General features: G+C 42.6%; 1 protein-coding gene across 1 annotated transcript in view; it reads left to right on the top strand.

Annotated features, from left to right (window-relative positions):
* Positions 1-20,459, top strand: part of LOC142698612 (uncharacterized) — a 201,682-nt gene extending 181,223 nt beyond the window's left edge. Inside the window, exons 5-8 of the mRNA XM_075847910.1 lie at positions 15,302-15,399; positions 15,554-15,665; positions 18,104-19,117; positions 20,449-20,459. Of these exons, the coding sequence (XP_075704025.1) occupies positions 15,302-15,399; positions 15,554-15,665; positions 18,104-19,117; positions 20,449-20,459 (1,235 nt within the window). The remainder of the gene's footprint in view (positions 1-15,301; positions 15,400-15,553; positions 15,666-18,103; positions 19,118-20,448) is intronic.
* Positions 20,460-23,890: the final 3,431 nt, after the last annotated feature.

The following is a 23,890-nucleotide window of genomic DNA, read 5'->3' as shown; positions in this document are numbered from 1 at the left end:
AAGGACCTGAGCAGATTGTGTCTCTCCATTCACTTCTATAGGAGTTACGGAAACCAACTAACAAGGCCACACAGAGGTGGAGCCGCATCTATCAGACATTTCTGGCATATCCTGGTGAGAAATGTCCGTGTTGGGAATACCCCTTTATTCCATGTGGTGACGGGTCTGAGAAGATGTTTCTCTTAATGATCAATAAGTGAGGTTCTGTATGTCACACATGATGTTGTCCCCTGTATGATCTCCATCTTCTCCTTTCTTCATAAAGACGTCTGCAGTACTAGATCCTCCAGTTCCTCCAGTTTTCTCATCTTCTCCTCCACAACGTTCCTTCTCCTGAATGACTCACCAAGGATGGACAAGGACAGGAATGAGATGAGCAGAAGAATATTAGACTTCACCTTGGAGATCATCTACCTGTTGAGCGGAGAGGTAAACTTTTCTACATTTCTCTGCTCTTTATTATAGAACAAGCTTTATTCTTCGGACCTTCTCTCCATACACAGGAATACACATTAGTGAAGAAAACATCGGGTGACTGTACGACTCCCATCATCCATGAGTCAGGAGGATGGAGCAGTAGTCCCATCACAGAGCATCCCCCTCACTCCCGGATACATGAGAAGAAGATCTTAGAAACAATCTACAAGATGACTGAGGTTCTGACTGGAGAGGTGACACTGCTGGGAATGCTTTGAAATTCTACAGTAACAGCACTGGAGGTGTCTGGGTGATGACTGTATCATTGTGTGTGTCAGGTTCCTATAAGGTGTCAGGATGTCACTGTCTATTTCTCCATGGAAGAGTGGGAGTATCTAGAGGGACACAAGGATCTGTACGAGGAGGTCATGATGGAGATTTGCCGGCCGCGCACATCACAAGGTGAGATATAGATATATCATTTATATATTATTTTTTGTTGAAGTGTTAATTTCGTCATGTGCATTATATATAGACATGTGATTCCTGATCTCTGATCACACGTTCCTCGCTTTGCTGCAGTGCTGCACTAGGGAATGGTCACAGATTTGTTGTACAAGTTTTCATATAACTGAATGTTGTTGTTTCTGCAGCAGGTACATGAATTTTTATTAACCACAATCAGATGAGTTGGACAATCACAGAAATTTCTGCCACCATTTTTCCATGTGTGAACATAGTCTTATATAACCAGTGACTGATCTGCGCTGCTCTTATAATCTCTACAACATGAGGAGTGTAAAGTTCTACCATGTGGGAACAGCGGACATGACCATCATGTGGAGATATAACAAAGGGTTAAATATCTTTGTAAAACACAATATACAGGGTCACTAGTAGTAATGTAGAATGTGGATCCAGGGATCTGTCCGATTGTCAGCCGGGGGCAGGGAGGTGTTTTCCACTTCATGTAGGATTGGGTCTCTGTCGTGTAAAGATTGGTTTTTCACCTTCCTCTGGATCTACTAAGATTCGTTACGTATATTAAATACTTGCATTTCCCATAATTTAATAATTATAGTTTACCTTTTCTTAGAACTTTGCATTGTGCTGTTCCTCTGTTATTCCTCCTAGAAATGTATGAATTATATGACATCTAGGTGTTACCACCTGGGTGCGTGTCCATACAGTCTCACAATGTCCAGTCAGTGCTGACAATATCAGAAGGTGTAGGGACACGACTCTTTCACAAGGGGAATTGCAACACCCTTTTCTCAATTTAATATTATATTTCCAGTAGGAATTACAGAGGACCGGCATAACGCAGACTTCTGAGAAAAGATGCTCCAGAATTGTTGATTCATTGGGAAAACTTGTATGTAGTAAAACAGACATGTGAGGAGAGCCGACAAGTCCTCTATAAAGAGTGTTCTTTGCCTTCCTCTGGGTGAACTGGGGTTTGAAAGTTTAAACTTGATGGACTTAGACCTTGTTTAACCAACTAACTATGGAAGTATGTAAAATGTCTCTCTCTGTCTATCCTGATCAGCCCTAACATTAAAACCACCTGTCTAATATTGTGTAGGTCACCCCCGTGCTGCCAAAACAGCTCTGACCCATGGAGACGTGGCGTGTCCATGGTATCTGGCACAAGACGTTAGCAGATCCTTCATGTCCTGTAAGTTGTGAGGTGCGTCCTCCATGGATCGGACTTGTTTTTCTAGCACATCCTACAGATAATCGATCACATTGAGATCTTGAGTATTTGGTGCCAAGTCAACCCCTTGGACTATTCCTGATCAATATTTACAGTGTGGCGGGGGCATTATCATGCTAGAAGAGGGCACTGCCATTAGGAATAAAGCTGCCATAAGGGGGTACCTGTCTGCAGCAATGTTTAGGTAGGTGGTACGTGTCACATTTACATGAATGCCAGGACCAGCAGAACATTGGCCCGATCATGATACTGCCTCCACCGGCTCGTCCCATAATGCATCCTGCTGCCATCTCTTTTCCGGGTAGGCGACGCACCTGGCCGTCCACTTGATGTAAAAGAAAACGGGATTTATGGGACCAGGCCCCCTTCTTCCGTTGCCCAGTTCTGATGCTGTCTATTTTAGTGCTTTTTATGGTGGACGGGGGCAGCATGGGTGCTCTGACTGGTCTGTGGCTACATCTCCATACACAGTAAGCTGCGATGCTCTGCGTGATCTGACACCTTTCTATTATAGCAAGCAGTGACTTTTTCAGTAACTTCTACAGTAACTCTGTGGGTTGGGACCAGATGAGCTCACCACGCACAATAATGAGTCTTGACCGCCAATCATATCGGTTGTCCTTCCTTGGAGCACTTTTGGTAGTTACGAACCTTTACATACCAGAAACACCCCACAAGGCTGGCAGTTTTGTGGATATTCTGACTAATTTGGCCCTTGTCATTTTACACTGTTACGTGTTTTAAACACATTAATAGTTAGCATTTTGAACCCACAGGTTTTTTGCTAAATCTATTTGGATTAGTTTGTGAAGATGAAAATCTACTTTTTTTCTGAAAAAACTTAGAAATGTTTAATTTTTTCAAGGAATAAGAGAGAAAAAAACACCCCAACATATGTAAAGCAATTTCTCCTGATTATAGCAATATCCCATATGTGGTAATAAACTGCTGTTTGGACCCACAGCAGGACTCAGAAGGGAAGGAGCACCATTTGGATTTTGAAATTCTGATTTTGCTGGAATAGTTTTCAGTGCCATGTTGTTTTTGAAATGCACTGGAGGGAACAAAATAGTGGAAACCCCCGGAAAGTGACCCCATTTTGGAAACTACACTCATCAAGGAATTTCTAGGGGTAAAGTTAGCATTTTGACCCCACAGTTGTTTTGCTGAATTCATTGGAATTATTCTGTAAAGGTAAAAATCTACTTTTTTTTCTGAAAAAAGGTAGCCATTTTTAACCCGTTAGTGACCGCCAATACGCCTTTTCACGGCGGCCACTAACGGGCTTTATTCTGATGCATATGCCTTTTCACGGCACTGCATCAGAATAAAATTGCGGCGCCGTGGAGAGGGATAGCTCCCTGCTCTCAGCTACCGGAGGTAGCTGAGGGCTTGGAGCACAGTCTCGGGACCGTTGTTTGCGGTCCCCAAACCGGCGATTGCCGTTATTCAACAATGTATGCAGCGGTGTAAAATCAACATTTTTATCTCCTCTCACCACGAATGTTTGGTGAGAGGAGATAAAAAAACTAACCTGTTAGGCCTCCGATGCCAGCGATCGTGCCCCCCTTCTCTGCTTCCCCCCCAGCTGCCGGGAAAATAAATAAAATGGCGCGCGCATGCGCACACAATCAGAATAATATTACGGCGCCGTGCAGAGGGATAGCTCCCTGCCCTCAGCTACCGGAGGTAGCTGAGGGCTTGGAGCACAGTCTGGGGACCGTTGTTTGCGGTCCCCAAACCGGCGATCGCCGTTACTCAACGAATACCGGCGATCGCCGTTACAATGAATGCAGCGGTGTAGATCTAACTTTTTATCTCCTCTCACCATGAATGTTTGGTGAGAGGAGATAAAAAAACTAACGTGTTAGGCCCCCGATCGTGCCCACCCCTTCACCCCCTCACCCCCCAACTGCCAGGAAAATTTTAAAAAATGGCGCCCGCATGCGCTGTCACTGAAAGGCAGCTATTCTGCCTGTACATAGAAACTGATTAGGGACCGTTATAATTGGTCCCTGATCAGATGGTCACTCTGATATACCTATCACAGTGACCATAGTCCCCCCCCTATTTTCAAAATACAGCACAGGATTTGTGCTCTTTCCCTCCCTCCTCTCACTGTAGTTGCTCTGTGAGAGGAGAGAGAGAGAGATATTATACAAATCTTGTGCTGTTTTACTGTAAAAAAAACGCACCAGATATTCACGTTCCTATATTACCTGTAATCACTTCCCAGATTACCCGTAATCACCCCAGATTACACGTAATCAACCCCCTGTTTTTTTTTGTTTGTCTTCTAAAAAAAAAAAAAAGTTATTAGTTATTATTAGTGTAGTGAACATGAATCGCAGAAGCTGCAGAATGTTCTCTGCAGAGCAGGCGTACGCCATGCTATGCTCTAGCAGTTCCAGCAGCAATACGGACACTGCGTCAGAAGCAGAACTTGGCTCAGAAAGCGACACAAGTTCTGCTTCTGCCACTGGACCCCCCAGCCATATGGTGGTGGACGCAGCAGTCACCATTGAAGCGTCTGGAGCAGGGCCTAATACTGCAGTCCCTCCTGCAATTTGGGATCCTGCAATTGCTTTCTCCCCACCAAGTTTTGTCATTTACAGCGACTCCAGGCATCAACGCAGATGTCTCAAATTTTAGTCCCTATAATTTTTTTCAACTGTTTATAGGTGATCAGGTCCTGGAACTAAGGCTGGGTTCACACGTGGCGGAATTTCACTTAAATTCCGCTGCGGACACTCCGCAGCGTTAATCCACAGCGGAGCCGTTTCTCCATTGACTTCCACTTTAATTTAGCAGTGTTCGTTTAGACGATGCGTAAAATTCCGCTGCGGAGCGGAATTTGGTGTCCGCAGCATGCTCTGTCTGTTGCGGAGCAGTGGCGGACTCATGGCGGAATTTCTCCATTGACTTCAATGGAGATTCTAATTTCCGCAATGAAGTCCGCAGCTGTCATGCACATGTTATGTGTGCTGCGGATGCGTCTAGCTTTTTTAACTTGACATTTCTTCATTCTGGCTGGACCTATGTATTTCTAGGTCTACAGCCAGACTGAGGAAGTCAATGGGGCTCCCGTAATGACGGGAGCGTTGCTAGGAGACGTCTGTAAATAGTCACTGTCCAGGGTGCTGAAAGAGTTAAGCGATCGGCAGTAACTGTTTCTGCACCCGGGACAGTGACTACCGATCCCAATATACAGCAACCTGTAAAAAAATATAAGTTCATACTTACCGAGAACTCCCTGCTTCTGTCTCCAGTCCGGCCTCCCAGGATGACGTTTCAGTCTAAGTGACGGCTGCAGCCAATCACAGGCCAAGCACAGGCTGCAGCGGTCACATGGACTGCCGCGTCATCCAGGGAGGTCGGGCTGGATGCCGAAAGAGGGACGCGTCACCAAGACAACGGCCGGTAAGTATGAAATTCGTTTACTTTCACTAGGGAAAGTGCTGTCCCTTCTCTCTATCCTGCACTGATAGGGAGAAGGGAAGCACTTTTCCCGCAGTCCGCAGCAGCTAGTCCGCATCAATTTTCTGCACATTTTGGGCAGATCCGCAGCCGTAATCCGCAACCCGGATTAGGTGCGGCATTGATGCGGACAGTTGCGGAGGAAATCCGCCACGTGTGGCCATGCCCTAATTGTCCAGCAGACAAACTTATATGCCAGACAATTTGGCCACCAAAATCCCAGGTCTTGCTATGCCAGAGGATGGATCCCCAGAACCGTTTCTGAAATAAAAATTTTTGGGGGAATTACCCTAAACATGGGCATAGTAAAAAAAAACTCTATCCGTTCCTATTGGGCTACCAGCGCTATCCATAGCACGCCCGTATTTGCAGCCGTTATGGCCCGAACTCGCTATGAATCAATAATGCGTTTCATGCATTTTTCTGACAATACACAAATCCCCCCCAAGAAGTGACCCAGCCTATGATCGCCTCAACAAACTGAGACCCCTTATCTCCCTCCTAAGTGACTCATTTTTCAATTTATACACCCCAGGCCAAAAACTAGCAGTAGACGAGTCCCTTATGTCCTTCGAGGGCCGTCTATCGTTTCGCCAATACATCCCCCTCCAAAAGAGCCCGACACGGAGTGAAACTCTATAAGGTGTGCGAGAGCACAACGGGCTACACCTGTGGCTTTTTCATTTATGAGGGCAGGGACCGCCACCTTAATCCCCCAGGATGCCCAGAGGATATTGGCATTAGTGGGAAAATTGTCTGGGAACTCATGGTGCCATTCCTACAAAAAGGGTACCATGTGTACACTGACAATTATTACACCAGTGTCTCCCTGTATAAGTCCCTCCATGCTGCTAATGCAGGGGCCTGTGGGACGGTGCACAAAAATAGTCGGCTTCCCTCAACAACTGGTGTCCAGGCGACTAGTAAGGGGTGCGTCACTCTCATTTGCAAGTGACCAGTTGCTCGCTGTCAAATGGAGTGACAAAAAGGACGTGTACATGCTGACCACCGTGCATGAGGACACCACAGTGGCAGTGAGAGAGAGGGGCGCTACCTCTGATGAGAGGAAACCGGTCTGCGTGGTGGACTCTAACACGTTCATGGGGGGAGTCGATCTATCTGACCAGGTCCTACAACCGTACCTGGTCAAGCGCAAAACTAGGGCCTGTTATAAAAAGGTAGCGCTCTACCTCATCCAAATGGCCACTTACAACAGCTATGTGCTCTACAAGACCCAGGGAACGCTCCGTTTCCTCCAATATCAGGAGAAAATTATAGAGCACCTCCTGTTTGACTCCCCCACACCTAGAGAATCCTTCGAGTCAGAGGATGTCAAAAGGCTCATTGAGCGCCACTTCCTTCACCCCGTCCCTGCCTCTGTGAACCAAAGATACCCCCAAAAGAGATGCCAGGTGTGCAGTAAACATGGAAGGAAGAGCGATTCCCAGTTTTACTGCCCCATGTGCACTTCAAATCCAGGCCTGTGCAACTACCCCTGTTTTGAGACCTACCACACCGTTTCTAATTATTCATTTTATCTATAATTACACCACTTAAAGAATCTATCTAGGGGGGGGCGTGGCCAACTGCCGACGGGACCGGTCGCATGATTTAGGAGCTCCGCTTTCGGCCCCGATTTCCCTACATTTATCCTGCTGACATACCGCTACAATTCCTCACAGAGCCAGAAGACGACCTCGCCGACATAAAGAGGGTAACATGAACCGTACACGGCAATCCATGGCTGCAGAGAAGTTGAAGGAGTTTGCCCGCGCTGCTCCTCAAGATGGCGCCGACGCCTCTTCCTCCTTGCCGCCTCCTCCACCAGAGAACACACAGCCAGAGGCTCAGCCTGCTCCTGAGCTGGAACTAACGCTGGCGCAGGTATCAGCCAAGCTCCTGGACGCTATACAGCTCTCCACCTCTTCCCTGACAGGAAAGATTGCTGAAGTAAAGTCGGATGTGGGACTCCTCAGACAGGACCTGCAGAACTTAAGGGACCGGGTGAGGGAGACGGAGGACCGCATTTCTTTGCTAGAAGATAAAGTGGCGCCACAGACAGGAAAGCTGGCACAGTTGGATAGAGTGGCTACTCAATGGCTACAGCGAGCAGACGACCTGGAAAATCGCCTGAGACGCAATAATATACGGATCCTTGGGCTCCCTGAGCGCTGTGAAGGCAGAGACCCCAGTTCCTTTATTGAAGCCTGGTTTAAAGAAATTCTACCAAATGCTATATTATCGTCATCTTATACCATTGAAAGGGCGCATCGTGTACCTGGCAGACCACCGCCGCCGGGCGCCCCACCGAGACCTCTGCTAGCACGCTTCCTCAGCAGTCGGGACCGGGACGCTATCCTGCAAGCTGCCCGTACGCATGGAGAAATCCGATTCCAGAATACCACTATCCTGCTCTTTCCGGATTTTTCTGCGGCATTACAGAAAACGAGGGCTTCATTTGTACCAGTCAAGAAACGGTTGCGAGATCATCAAATTCTTTATTCAATGGCGTTTCCAGCGCGATTGCGGGTTATACACCAAGACAAGACTGTTTTCTTCAACACACCGTTGGAGGCGGATGAATGGCTGTCTTCACTGGGACGCTCTCCTCGAAGATAGAACTGGAGACTGCAACAACATATGGAACTGTTCACTGTGAACACTTGTTACACCTGCCTTCCTGCACGGGATCTCGTTTTGGATGTCCAGATGAGTATTAATCTATCTTACCCTGGAACGATGTTCTCATGCAAGTTCTGCCTTATATTATTCTCGTAATTTCTTATATGCAAAGTTCTGAGAGAAGAATTGCGAAACATGTAGTAATACCGTTGTTTATTATTATATTGATGTAATGGGCGCCGTAAAGCAGATGACTATAAAGGGTATTACTCTCTGTATACATGACCTCTCAAGTTAAGTTGATGATTTGCATAATGGGCGGGTGGAAACTGGCTTATCTTTTCTAAGAAAAACAATATGTAATGTTTGTAGTTAGCGGACAATTACCCGCGAAATTGGGAATCACAACGCCGGTTCCTTTTACCTCAATTGTGCTTCCTTCTTTTTTCTTTGTTCCTGCTCACCTGTATTAGTCATCTGATATATAGGTGATCCCCCGTTTTGCCTCAATTATCACTTTTGTGATAATAAAAAAGCGTAGCAATCAGTGCATAGCATTGGTTGTTCTATATTTGTTATTGCTGATAACCTGACTGTTTTACTGTATATCTCAACTGAAAGCATTTAGCATTGTTCTCTTACTGGTATATTCTTAGCAATTGAAGTTTTATGACATTATCTATTCTTTCTGTGAATGTGAGGGGTCTGGGAGACTCCCATAAGAGGAACCTGACTTTTTCGTTTATCCGGCAGCAAGGTCCACAGATAATATGCCTTCAAGAAACACATCTTATACAATCTACTGTCAGCTGCTTAAATAGAGCATGGATTCAGTGGTCGGCCCATTCTACGCACAGTACATATTCTAGAGGGGTTTCCATTTTGATACATAGATCGCTCAGATGGGAACCGGGTGCACTGCAGACAGACAAGGAGGGCAGGTCAATTTTCGTGCATGCATGGATTGAAGGTCAGCAGTTCGTACTGATTGGGCTTTATCTTCCTCCTCCGGCCTCCATGACTGTGTTATATGAGGCGGCCAAATTTGCATCCCAATTTCCAGCAGCTGGGGTGATGTGTATGGGAGACTTCAACATTCTTCTAGATCCTTCCACAGACAAGTTATACCCAGGTCCGGTCCCTGGGCATCTGCCCGGGTCTACTCCGCTGGCGGGCTTTTTGGGGGAGATGGGTTGGATAGATATGTGGAGACAGCGCCATCCCAATGGTCGCGAATACACGTGCTTCACACCTGGGAGAAACTCACTATCCAGGATTGATTATGTGTGTAGTAACGCCAGAGCTTACGGGATGTTGGAAAGTATCTCTCACTTACCCAGAGCAATGTCAGATCACTCTCCTATAATAGTAAAGCTCAATTTACGACCCCATCACCTATATAGAGGGCCTAGGAAAGTTCACCCATTTTGGCTTAAAGTATTTGGGGATCAGGACCGCATCCCGGATCAATTGACAGTGTTCTTTGCAGAAAACCTTCCCTTTGACAACCACTCAGCCTTATGGGACGCATTGAAGGCATACCTGCGTGGGTGTTTGCAGTCCTCGATCTCCTACCACAAAAGGCAGGCCTCTGAGGTGGAACAACTGCTGGCAGCTGAATGTACAACTTTAGAGGCCGCATTCATAGAAGATCCCACTCCATTGAACCAACAGACGTGGCTACAGAGAGGCAGGGAATATGTTCATCTCCTGCAGGAAAAAACGAAGCGTCGCATATTCTTCTCCAACCAGAAATACTTTGAACTGGGTAACCAATCCAGCAGCTTGCTGGCACACATGATTCATAGTAATTCGTCCTCGCCAGCAATATTGCGTATTCACTCCGCGGCAGGGGAAGTGGTACACGACAATGAGCGGATTATGTCTCGCTTCACTGAATTCTACAAAGAACTCTACGAATCTAAAATACAGGTGTCTCCACAGAACATCAGGGATTACCTACTGGACATGGATATTCCACAACTAACGGAGTCACAGAGGGAGTTTATGGAAGCCCCTATCACGCTACCTGAACTATCGGAAGCATTGACCACCATGACAAAGGGCAAGGCATCGGGCCCTGATGGACTTCCCCTGGAGGTATACACTAAATATCAGGAGCAACTCCTACCACAACTACTGGAAATATTGAATGCCTCCTTTGGAAAAGGAACTCTGCCGGCCTCAATGTATGATGCGACTATAATTGTACTTCTGAAGCCGGATAAAACACCAATGGATTGCGGATCTTACAGGCCCATCTCTTTACTCAACACAGATTACAAACTGCTGACTAAAGTACTGGCTCTTAGACTAAATTCCGTCATCTCTGACATTATTCACCCGGATCAATCGGGGTTCATCCCTGGGAGGAGTACGTCTGATAATCTGAGGAGAGTCCAGACGGTGGCGCAGATAGGCGAGCGTAACAAAAACAATTGGGCCCTGGCCTCCTTGGATGCGGCTAAGGCTTTCGACTCTGTGGAATGGACCTACTTAGCTAGTGTTCTGTCTAGTTTTGGATTCGGCCCTGCATTTGTGTCATGGATACAGATAATTTACAAGCATCCCAGGGCTAATATAGCGCTGAATGGCCTCACATCTACCTCCTTTGACCTAGGTAGGGGAACTAGGCAGGGCTGCCCCCTGTCACCCCTACTCTTTGCACTGGCTATGGAACCATTGGCAATACTCATCAGATCAGATCCGGAAGTAAAAGGGGTCCCACACAAGACGGGTGAGGACCGTATTGCACTGTACGCAGATGATATTATGTTATTTGTTTCGCAGATACAGTCTTCCCTCCCGAGAATGATGCATCTTATAAACACCTTTGGAGATTACTCTGGACTGCGCATTAACTGGTCCAAATCGACCATCTTGTTTTTACAGCCTGGGGAAACACAGTCGGCGGGCTCCACGAGAGAAGGACTTGCTGTAGTTGACCAATTTAAATACCTGGGTATACTCATTACCAGAAAGGCGGCAATCTCCCTACAACTCAATGTGTATCCTCTATTATCCATTGCCAGAGAAAAGTTTAAGATATGGGCGGCCCTCCCATTGTCGGTCATGGGACGAATTAATCTGATTAAAATGGTGATACTTCCTAAGAGTCTTTATATTTTACAACATATATTCACTCCCATACCAAAGTCCTTCTTCCGGAAACTGGAGTCCCTCATCATTTCCTTTATATGGGGAAGGTCTAGGTCAAAACTGGCCTTACAGAAGCTACAAAGACCAAAGGAGATGGCTGGTATTGCTCTCCCGGACATTTATTTATACTATCTGGCCGGCCAACTCAAATACCTAAGCACCTGGACGCAAACCAAACGGCCCCCGGGCCTTGAGGGTATGTTACTGGACTATTCTGCACATAAGTCATTGTGGCCGGTGTTGTTTCATCAGGACGTGCCAAGATCCTCTTTACTGCCTGTCTGTCGAGTGGCAAGGGAAGTCTGGAAAGTGGCTATGACTATATCGAGTTCTTCAGACATCCCCGCAGAAACTCCTCTGTGGCATAACACGGTGTTGGAATCCTTGGTAAAGTTCCCAGATGCCGCATACTGGATTGATGTGGGTGTCACAGTGCTTGGAGACGTGTATGAAAATAATATCCTTCTGTCCTTCGAACAAATGCAGGAAAAATTTCGGCTTCCTCGACAGCATTTCTTCAGATATCTGCAGATGCGTCACCTCCTTGCCGAGCAGTTTCCGAGACAGCGTCAACCCATCTCCTCCTACCCACTCATCGGGGTGGTCCGATCACAGGGCCCCAGGGGTCTGATCTCTACCATTTACGCACACTTGATTGAACAGAAGGCTAATGCGAACCCACTGCCGATTTATTTCCAGGTGGTCTCAACTAATCCCTTCTTTGACGGAGGATTCCATTGAAGACCTACTACAATCACACTTACATGTGTCACCCGCTGCTAATAATAAGCTCATCCAGCTGTACTATATTCATCAGGCGTATCTGACGCCTCAGCGCCTATTTCAAATGAAATACATATCAGAACCGGCTTGTCCGAAATGTTCACATGCCCCAGCTGACTTCTGGCACATGGTATGGATGTGCCCACACCTCCGCTCTTACTGGTCAGAGATCATCGGTTTCCTTAACTTAATGTTACCATTTCCTGTTGTAGGGACTCCAGAGTTGTGTCTATTTGGAATACTGGAGGAAGACATATGGTCCCGTCATACCAAAATATTTATACAAGAGACCCTTTTCTTGGCCCGCAAAGGCATTTCTATGAGATGGATGGATCGTCGACCTCCTAAGGTTACAGTATGGAAGCAGATGGTTAATTCCACTATATCATATGAACGTATCATTTTTAAACATAGAGATCGGCCGGACAACTTCCATAAAATATGGGACATATGGTGCAACAGCACTGAGACAACATACACTCCGAGGGAAATAGAGACGGCAGTGGATGCAGGGAGGGGGGGAGGAGAAGATAGGCAGGTAGGGATGAGACGGATAATGTAGTGGATCTCCCGGACCTCTCACATATAAACATATTGTGTGAATTTTATACAGTTGTGAAAATGCGAAGCGAATGGATGTACTATCTGTAAAAAATTTATTATGCCTTTCTTTGGGTAAGTGAAGTAAACAGGATGGCAATACTGTTGAGATTTGTTCAGCACCTGCGAGTGCTTAGGTGTATTGATAGGGACACTGTTGTCCTTTGCATTTTGTTTTTTTATTCTTCATAATGTGATAAAACAAACTCACTTTTCAATAAAAACAAGTTTAAAAAAAAAGAATCTATCTAGGGATATAGTGGGCATTTAGACCCCACAAGTCTTTTGCAGGATTTATTAGAATTAGGCCGTGAAAATGAATATCAACATTTCTTCCACTAAAATGTTGAATTTTTTCAATTTCACAAGGGATAAAGGGGGAAAAAGCTGCCCAACATTTGTAAAGCAATTTCTCCCGAGTACGGCAATACCCCACGTGTGGTCATAAATGGTTTTTCATTAGAAAGTAATTAACCCTTTCTGGGCTGATCCATTTTTTTCTTTTCCTTTTTAGTTTTTTCCTCCGCGCGTTCCAAGAGCCACAACTTTTTATTTTTACGTCAATAGAGCGGTGTGAGGGCTTATTTATTGAGGGACAAGCGGTCGTTTTTATTGGTACCATTTTTTGGTACATACAACTTTTTGAGCACTTTTTATTACATTTTTAGGTAGAGCCAAGGTGACCAAAAAACAGCGATTTTGCCGTTTTAAATGCTTTATTTTTCACGTGAGACACTCCATACATCACCCCTCACACTAAGACATTCTATGTCGTGGTGTGCGAAGGGGTTAATGTGCAGCGGATGGTGCAGAGTGAAAATTAAAATTTTCCACTCATATGCCATTTTAGTGCACTACATGTTATGCCCAGTTTGTGCCACTGAAGACAAATACCTCATAAAATATTAACTGGGTTCTCCCGGGTATGGCGATGCCATGTCTGTGGACGTAAACTGGTGTTTAGGCATGCTGCAGGGCTCAGAAGGGAGGGAGCGCCGTTTGTCTTTTGGGGCGCAGATGTAGCTTGGTAGTTCTGTTTGGCGGTTTTACTGGTGTTTCAGTTTATAATGTGGGGGCATATGTTATCTGCGGGGTACATCAGGGTATAATAAGAGGGTATAATAATGCAGTAAATAAATAATAATTCGCAGATATGTGGCCGGTGTCGCACTGATAAATGGCGCCCGATCTTATCCGCTTTTGAACACTCTGCATATTTTGCATCGCCATATTCTGAGAGCCAGAACTTTTTTATTTTTTCTCCACCGGAGCTGTGTGAGGGTTTATTCTTTGCGGGACAATCTGTAGATTTTCATTGGTACCATTTTGGGGTACCAGAAATTTTTTTGATCACGTTTTATTCAATTTTTTGGCAAGCAAGATGACCAAAAACCATCAATTCTGACAATGTTTTTTATTCGTTTTTTTATGGCCTTCACCCTGGGCTATAAATGACCATTTTACTTTATTCTGCGGGTCGATACGATTACGGCGATACCATATGTATATAATTTTTTTAATGTTTTGCAGCGTTTGTGCAATAAAATCACTTATTTATAAAATAAATTATTTTTTGTGTCACCATATTCTGAGAGCGATAACTTTTTTTATTTTTCAGTCAAAAAAGCGGTGTAAGGGCTTGTTTTTTGCGGGACGGGATGTAGTTTGTATTGGTACCATTTTGGCATACATGCGACTTTTAGATCACTTTTTATTGTATATTTTGGGAGGGTTGGTAACCCAAAAATTGTGATTCGGGCACTGTTTTTAGTTTATTTTTTTTAGCGGTGTTCACCGTGCGCGAAAAATAATATTACAGTTTTATAGTTGGGGTCGTTACGAACGCGGTGATACCAAATATGTGTACTTTTTTTACTTTATTATAGGAAAAAAAGCATTCTTGTTTATGTCACTTCTAACTTATTTTTACACTTTTTAAAATAATTTTTATTATCTTCTTTTTTTACTTGTCCCACTAGGGGACACTTAGAATTGCAGCTCTGATCGCTGCTGGAACACATTACACTACACACGTAGTGTAATGCATTCCAACTGTCATTGTGACTTGACAGTCACACTGACAGGAAGGCTCGGAGGACCGGCCGGAGGCTGCTCCTCCGAGGCTTCCGTACATGGCAACCCGGAGGTCATTGCCTGGCCTCTGGTTGCCGTGATAAGGATCGCCAGCCCCCGCAAATGCATGTGGGGGGCTGCCGATCTGCTGTAAACCTCTTCAATGTGGTGATCGCAATCGACCACCGCATCGAAGGGGTTAATTGCTGATTTCAGCAGCGACAGGCCACTGATCGGCAATGGGGAGAGCAGGGCAGACGCCCTGCACAGTTAACAGCCACTGCGGTGTAGCGCCGCGTGGCGGTTAACTGTTAAAGCGCGGACGTAACTGCACGCCCAGGTGCGCGAAGTTACTGCTCACCTGGACGTGCATTTACGCCAAGGTGCGGGAAGGGGTTAAATAGACAGATCTATACAGTAGTCATGTATTCAGTCACTGTGTGTTTCCTACAGATGGATCCAGTAGGAGAAACCCACCAGAGAGATGTCCCAGTCCTCTGTATTCCCAAGACTGTCCAGAGGAAAATCACAATGTCCCAGAGAATCATCAGGTAGATGAAGCTGAGTCGTACACCAGATCTATATAAGGGGGTGTGGAGCTTTTTGGTCCTGCGGTCATAGATTTTGGTGGTTTCTTATGTTGATCTGTTAGATTCTTCACACTCTCTGCTGTATTGTACTGAATTGTTACATATGTGAAATCAGGGGGAAGATCTGACTAATATTAAAGCAGAGGATGAAGAAGAAGAGCGGGTGAGGGGCAATCAACCGTGTAACAGTGAAATGGAGGAGGAAATTCCAGGAGCTGTTACCACAGGTAAGTAATAATGACATTAGAAAGTGAATTGGGAGGCTTGTTAAGGTGGGGTTCCTCCTTAGTCCTACATTACAGTAACACTTCAAACAATGTGTTATACGTAGTGCAGGACCTGAGGGAGCTGTGACTGCACATAGAAGTTCTCTATAAGGTGTTCTTTGAATCCGGTCATGTACTAGGCTTAGTCAGATTTTGGGGGCATTTGCAGCGATTAACAGCTGCACTAAAAGCCGGGATCTGAGAAAATCCAGTTTAACTACTTGAGCACCGAGATCACTACTAATAAGCGGCTCTCGTTGACATTTCTGGCTTTGCACTATGTGTGAAACAGTGTCTTTTTTTTTTTTTGTGGCGTTTTTCCTGACTTTTTTTTTTTTTCAGGCAGTTGTTGCATGAATTTGTAGTAAAATATAACATGCACTGCACACAATGGGTGTTTTGCTTCCGTGGCATTTTTTTCAAAACGCAGCCTGCTTCTCTATAGAATCTGAAAAACGGCAGAAAAAAATGTTACAAATGTACGAATGGAAACTCCCCAAAATACTCCAGATGAAACGCTTATAAAACACGCGTGAATTTTATGGCGTATTTAGAACTCAAGAATTGACGCGCAGCATATTTACTGCAAATTTCTGCGACTATTTCCATTCCTCAGTATGAGGCTTTCAGAAATTCATGCACAGAAACTTTTCTATTCACATGAGGTACCGGTGCAGAAGTTTCTGTAACAAATCTGCCTTTGAATTTACTATAAATGTCAGTACATTGTGGAGGAACTACATATCGCCAATCGCTTACATTTTGCGGGAAAGGGTTAAACATCATTTTGTTATAGTCAACGACAAAAAACATACATTTTGTTACTTTTTTGTAATTTATTTGGTACAACCATTACTAATCCCCTAATAATAACATCTGAGAAGAAAGATCCTCATTATCGTTCTATATTTAATATGGGACCGGGACAAGAATTGAGGAACTATTAGAAAACACACAAGGTCCCCATGACAACTCTGCACACAAGTCACAAGGGGATTTTTTTTTCTATTTGAGGGTAATCTAATCTTCCAGATCCATGATTATTAGGAAGCTCAAATTTCACTTGTAATTCTTGTACATACAAAGATGTTTCAGTGATGATCACCTGTACTCAGAGGCCACTTCACTAGGTCCACCTTATTAGTACTTGATAGGACCCTCTTTCCCCTTAGAGCAGCCTGAATTCTTAGTGAAATTATATTACAATGTAGTGGAAACCTTCATTACAGATTCTGATTGATAACCTCACTCTGTATATTCCACTACATCCTAAAGATGTTCTATAAAATTGTGATCCGGTGACTGTCCAGCCATTAGGATATACAGACCTCATTGTCATGTCCGTGAATTCAGCCGGAGATGTGTGCTTTGTGTCATGACGCATTATCTGTGGCCAAGATTAGATTGTCAATGACAATATTAGGTTCCTGTAATAAAGTGATTCCCAATTGGTGTTAAAGGGTCAAATGTGTTGGCAGAGGACAGGTGGGATTTTCAGACAAGGTTATGATTTTTTAAATATTTTTTGTTTTTTCAAGTTAAGGTTTATGTAATAAAAGTGGTGACTGGGTGTAGGCCAGAATCTTGGACTTAATCTTGATAGATTTTAAAGCGCACCTATGTTTTTATCAAAAAGTTCAAAATAGTAACGCTACTCAGTCTCCAACGATGTTATGATGTCGTACCCGCATTTTAGAGCTTTGAAAATTTTTGTAAATAAAAGCAAAACTATACAATTTTGCCGTGAGTCATGGCATAATGCCAGGATTTCCTGCAATTCTCTGCAAAAAGTCACATTTTTAGCGTGACGTGAGATTCCTGTACATGCAATTTTTTAGTTATTATTGAGTAATACTTGCAGCAATCGTTAGACATCTAGGACAAAGTGCCCATGGGAGTCAGAAATGTTGTGACTTTGGGAATTTTTTTAAACAAATCATAGAGAGATGCAAGCAGTTACTGCAAGGATTACATGAGAGAGTTTATTCAGGCTATGAGTACAGGGAGCTTTAGCAGAGAGAGTCTTCCCCATTTTCTGCAGTCTGTCTACTCTTCTTTGTAACTAGAGACTGAATATGCAGGACAACCGAGGGTGGACAGCAAATTATAGAAAAGGAGTCACCTATTGGCAGTAACTTCATGCAGACTTTGCAAGGATAAAACAGAATTTTAGGCTGGAATTAAGCATTCCATTTTGTGGCAGTATTTGGTTCAGTTTTTTTAGCCAAATCCAGTGGTGGTTTTGAAGGGAATGGCTCAAACCTTTCCTTCCTGCTGGATCCACTTCTGATTGACTATAAAAAAAAAAAAAACTGCATGCAGCCTAATAGGTCATAAATGTGTCTACTTTGTGTTTTGAAAAATATAAAAATCAAAAAATCTATTTTGAATCCTAACAGAAGATGCCAATGAGAACTCGATCAATTATGAAGTAGAAGATGAAGATATGAAGCCGCAGTCTTCAGGAGACAACCTGATTACCATTAATTTACAGTCAGGACTTCATAGTAAAGATCTGTTATATATTTCCCCTAATCATGAGGAACCTTCGACTGACCAATCCCAGATTATTATCACAAGTAAAGCTCAGAAACGGGGTAAAAGATTTCAATGTGGTAAACAGGTCACAAAAATCTCAGGTCTTTTTAAGCACAGAAGAATTCACACAGGAGAAAAACCGTATTCATGTTCAGAATGTGGGAAATGTTTTCCATATAAATCACGTCTTGTTATACATGAGAGAAGTCACACAGGAGAGAAGCCGTATTCATGTTCAGAATGTGGGAAATGTTTTACAGATAAATCCTGTCTTGTTACACATGAGAGAAGTCACACAGGGGAGAAGCCATATTCATGTTCAGATTGTGGAAAATGTTTTACATATAAATCACATCTTGTTATACATGAGAGAAGTCACATAGGAGAGCAGCCACATTCATGTTCAGAATGTGGGAAATGTTTTACAGATAAATCACATCTTGTTACACATGAGAGAAGTCACACAGGGGAGAAGCCATATTCATGTTCAGAATGTGGAAAATGTTTTACATATAAATCAAATCTTGTTAGACATGAGAGAATTCACACAGGAGAGAAGCCGTATTCATGTTCAGAATGTGGGAAATATTTTACAGAAAAATCAAGTCTTGTTAACCATGAGAGACGTCACACAGAAGAGAAGCCGTATTCATGTTCAGAATGTGGGAAATGTTTTACAAATAAAACAAATCTTGTTAGACATGAGAGAATTCACACAGGAGAGAAGCCATATTCATGTTCAGAATGTGGGAAATGTTTTACACAGAAACCACATCTTGTTAGACATGAGAAAACTCAGAGGGGAATAGTCATTTTGATGTTATATATATATATATATATATATATATATATATATAGCAAAATCCAATATACAGGTCAGCACTCCAGGTTAAGTGAAAAGAGGATCTTTTAATCACCACATGCAACGTTTCAGCCCTGCTCAATGGGGCCTTTCTCAAGCAATACATTTCAGTGTGAGGTGCACATATAAATACAACATCATTATAATAATGCAATAACATTTCAATCATTTTTAAAATCTAAATTATAGTGTAAAAACAGTGTAATCAAAAAATCACCATGTGGTGTTTTCATTTTTTCATTAGAATGCGTATGGTTAATAATAAGGGGGAACTACCCGTATTGTATAAAACTTTAAAATACAATCTAATTGGCTAAGTGCCAATAGAGCCAGTGCAGGTGTAAAATATCAAAATATAATAAACAGAATTAATTCAATTGTATTGAATCCGGCTCACCATTCCGTGAATCCCCTTTCCTCCACCATGCTGGTTAATTCGCCGGTATTTCCGGGTATCGGTGCGCATGCGTCAAGTCACATATCACGCACAGAAATGATCCTACATGAAAACTTAGAATGAGTCGTGGAACGCACTCACTCTGATGGCACGCATCTCGCGCATGCTCAATCCATCACTGTGTTAAAGATCGTGAAGGGCACAATACATTCACTTATCTCTCTATTAATTAGTATGTTTTAAGTAGAAGAACGAAATTTCCACATCTATAGGTGCACCTTCCTGATTTTACAAAATATTTTGCAACATATTTCGATTTTCGATCCATTCTGTATAGAACGTGTTTTTCTGTAATATGTAAACTAGTTGTGCCATAAGGGGAATAAAAAATAGCAAAAATAGAGGAAGTGAATGTAGAGCCCTAATGATTTAATCTTAACATATAAATTGACATATAGGTATATTTCATATAACCCAAAATCTCAAAATAAGCATCAATTTCTTTTTTATTTTTTATAATAGCATGGAGTCAGGATGAGGGGATCCATTACAGGTGAGTCTTCATAATTTATCTGAAATAGACAGAAAAAATATTTATGTTCGTATAGTAATATGTACACACTGTCTAATCATAATCCCTGATATGTAGAATAAAAAGCAAGGCTATGGGCAAACCGACTCCTATCCTATACCACTCAATTTGAAGTCAACGTTAAGTCCATAAGGACGTAATGTATTTAGCTTTATAGATCCATTCTAACTCACGTTTTTTCAAAAGAGATATTCTATCGCCACCTCATCTCGGTTTGGTGATATGGTCTATTATTCTAAACCGTAAATCTTTCTCTGTGTGGTTGGCTTCCACAAAATGTTTTGATACTGGTAAATCCAGTCTTTTGGAACGTATACTGAATCTATGATTATTGATTTTTTTCTGTCTATTTCAGATAAATTATGAAGACTCACCTGTAATGGATCCCCTCATCCTGACACCATGCTATTATAAAAAATAAATTGATGCTTATTTTGAAATTTTGGGTTATATGAAATATACCTATATGTTAAGATTAAATCATTAGGGCTCTACATTCACTTCCTCTATTTTTGCTATTTTTTATTCCCCTTATGGCACAACTAGTTTACATATTACAGAAAAACACGTTCTATACAGAATGGATCGAAAATCGAAATATGTTGCAAAATATTTTGTAAAATCAGGAAGGTGCACCTATAGATGTGGAAATTTCGTTCTTCTACTTAAAACATACTAATTAATAGATAAGTGAATGTATTGTGCCCTTCACGATCTTTAACACAGTGATGGATTGAGCATGCGCGAGATGCGTGCCATCAGAGTGAGTGCGTTCCACGACTCATTCTAAGTTTTCATGTAGGATCATTTCTGTGCGTGATATGTGACTTGACGCATGCGCACCGATACCCGGAAATATCGGCGAATTAACCAGCATGGTGGAGGAAAGGGGATTCACGGAATGGTGAGCCGGATTCAATACAATTGAATTAATTCTGTTTATTATATTTTGATATTTTACACCTGCACTGGCTCTATTGGCACTTAGCCAATTAGATTGTATTTTAAAGTTTTATACAATACGGGTAGTTCGCCCTTATTATTAACCATACGCGTTCTAATGAAAAAATGAAAACACCACATGGTGATTTTTTGATTACACTGTTTTTACACTATAATTTAGATTTTAAACATGATTGAAATGTTATTGCATTATTACAATGATGTTGTATTTATATGTGCACCTCACACTGAAATGTATTGCTTGAGAAAGGCCCCATTGAGCAGGGCTGAAACGTTGCATGTGGTGATTAAAAGATCCTCTTTTCACTTAACCTGGAGTGCTGACCTGTATATTGGATTTTGCTGTACGTTTGGGACATTGGTCGTGTGTCTGAACAGGTACTTGTGCAACCTACACTGGAAGAACGGTGCTGCTTTTGCTTTGCTTTTCTCTATCATTGACCTATAGAGCTTTGCACGTTCACAAAATGTCTACTAATAAGGATCATCATCAAGATTCTAAACAACCAGATGTCTTTTCATATACCCAAGCTAATATGGAGAGGATACTGCAAGGCGCAGTGGGAGATGCTACATTCCTATCGATTCCCTCAAGTAGAGAGTCGAAAAAGCAATATGAGTATGAAAAGAAAAGAACCATTACGATGGGTTTACATCTGTCTACCCTGACGGAATACTATAGAGCACACAGGATTCCGAGAGGTATGCGTTCCCAAATGAGACCCAACCTGTTCTTCCAGAACAACGATTTCTGCACCAGATATACGCAAATTTCCAATAAGTATGCACTGAACATCCTATTACTGAATATCGAATATTTACAAAAAGATTTATTATCCACTGAGGATAAAATGCATGCTGCGGAGGTATTGAAAACACTGCTGACTACAGAAGAATTCGATGACTACATGGCCAAATTTAACAGCTATTTAGAAAAATTTTGCTCTGGATTAGAAGAGACGAAACGACAAAAATGGCAGAGAGATGCCGACGATTATACCAATGGAAACATCTACAATTGGCAAATCGAACAAAAAATTTTTCGGCGTTACGTTGGAAATGATAAATCCCAAAACAGACGCTATGATGAAAGGAGGGATGAGAATCCTACAGCGGAACAAAACCAATGTGTTCAGAACAGACGCACACGTGACGACGAGAGGAGAGATGAGAATTTCGCTGCGGGACATACCCAACAAGATTCTTTAGGAAGGACGAAGGTCGTCCAACTATGGCCGAAGGAGAACTTGACGTGGTGGAAGAAAACATTCCAGACAACGGAAATCCCCCACAACCCAGATCAGTGATGACACGGACACAATCCTTACGCAAGATGGACTTTCCACGGAAACATTAGTGGTAAATATTTCATCAGTTTTGCTTACTAATGTTCAATGCACTGTATTGAATAAAGGTTTATCGTTTTGCCCCACATCTAAAACTAATTGGTTCGAACTAGAATTAGATTTATATAGATTCTACCGTACAATCAAACTAAAAACCTGGTTTGCAGAACGGAGTTATATCTCCACTGATGTCACAATTGGAGAATTGAAATTACGTGATTTTGACCTTTTTTTAAAAAGTGATTTCGTCCCATGCTGCAATTTACCGGCTATTGAAACTTTCATTACAGCCGTTAAGTTGGATATTGGAACATTGAAGGAAAAATTTAAAAATCAGAGATTTAAACATCCTAACATGACGAGAGGAGATTGAGGCTATATCCGAACTTAAAAATAATACTAAAATTACTATTAAACAAGCAGACAAGGGGGGAGCGATAGTGGTGATGGATACCAAGGATTATGTAGAAGAAATATTGAGACAATTACAAGACAGACAGGTCTATGGGGAATTAACATCTGATCCTAAATTTAATGTACAAAGACTTCTAGACAGAATTATTGAGAAAGCAATACAGAGTAAAACTATTGACAACGATTTAAAACAATTTCTACTAGTTAAACACCCTGTTACACCAATTATATATACACTCCCTAAGATACACAAATCTCTCAATAAACCTCCTGGCAGACCCATAGTATCTAGTATGGGTTCTGTCCTGGGAAATGTCTCCATATTTCTTGACAAAATATTGCGACAATATGCAATTGAGGTACCATCCTACATACGCGATACCTCTGATTTTTTTATTAAAAATCAGGGAGATACAGATCCCTAACACCGCCCTGCTATGTTCATTCGACGTGGTGAGCTTATACACGTCGACTGACCATGGGAGAGGCACTTCTTCTGTTTATAAAACTTTACGCAATAGTGAGTATTCACCAGCCTGCATTGAATTCATACTTTCTCTACTAGATCTTGTATTGAGATATAACTACTTTTTGTTCCAGGATCAATTTCTTATCCAACTAAGAGGCACAGCCATGGGTACTAATGTGGCACCCACCTATGCCAATATTTTTATGGCAACCCTTGAGAGGGAGTTCGTCTATGTGTCCCACCTCTTTAGGCATGTACTGAAGTGTTGGAGATACATAGACGACATCTTCATCTGGTTGGGGTCGGATGTGGAATTTGATTTGTTTCATGACTATATCAATCACATTGATCCAGACATCAAATTCATATTGGTTAAGTCCAGTCAATCAATTGAGTTTCTGGATACTACCATAACCAACTCCGATTTAAAATTAACATCAGACATTTTTACTAAAATTAAGGATAGGAACAATCTTCTACGATTCTACGATTCCATGTGGTGGAACGGGTGGACAAATTGCTGGGAGGGGCTGGTGATGATCCAGCTGTCGTGGTCCATGTCGGTACCAACGACAGAATAAATGGTAGGTGGAGGAGCCTTAAGA

This window comes from Rhinoderma darwinii, chromosome 1 (assembly GCF_050947455.1).
Source record: "Rhinoderma darwinii isolate aRhiDar2 chromosome 1, aRhiDar2.hap1, whole genome shotgun sequence".
Lineage (NCBI taxonomy): Eukaryota > Metazoa > Chordata > Amphibia > Anura > Rhinodermatidae > Rhinoderma > Rhinoderma darwinii.
Note: the sequence above shows the minus strand (reverse complement) of the source record. Positions and strands in the feature narration are given on the sequence as shown.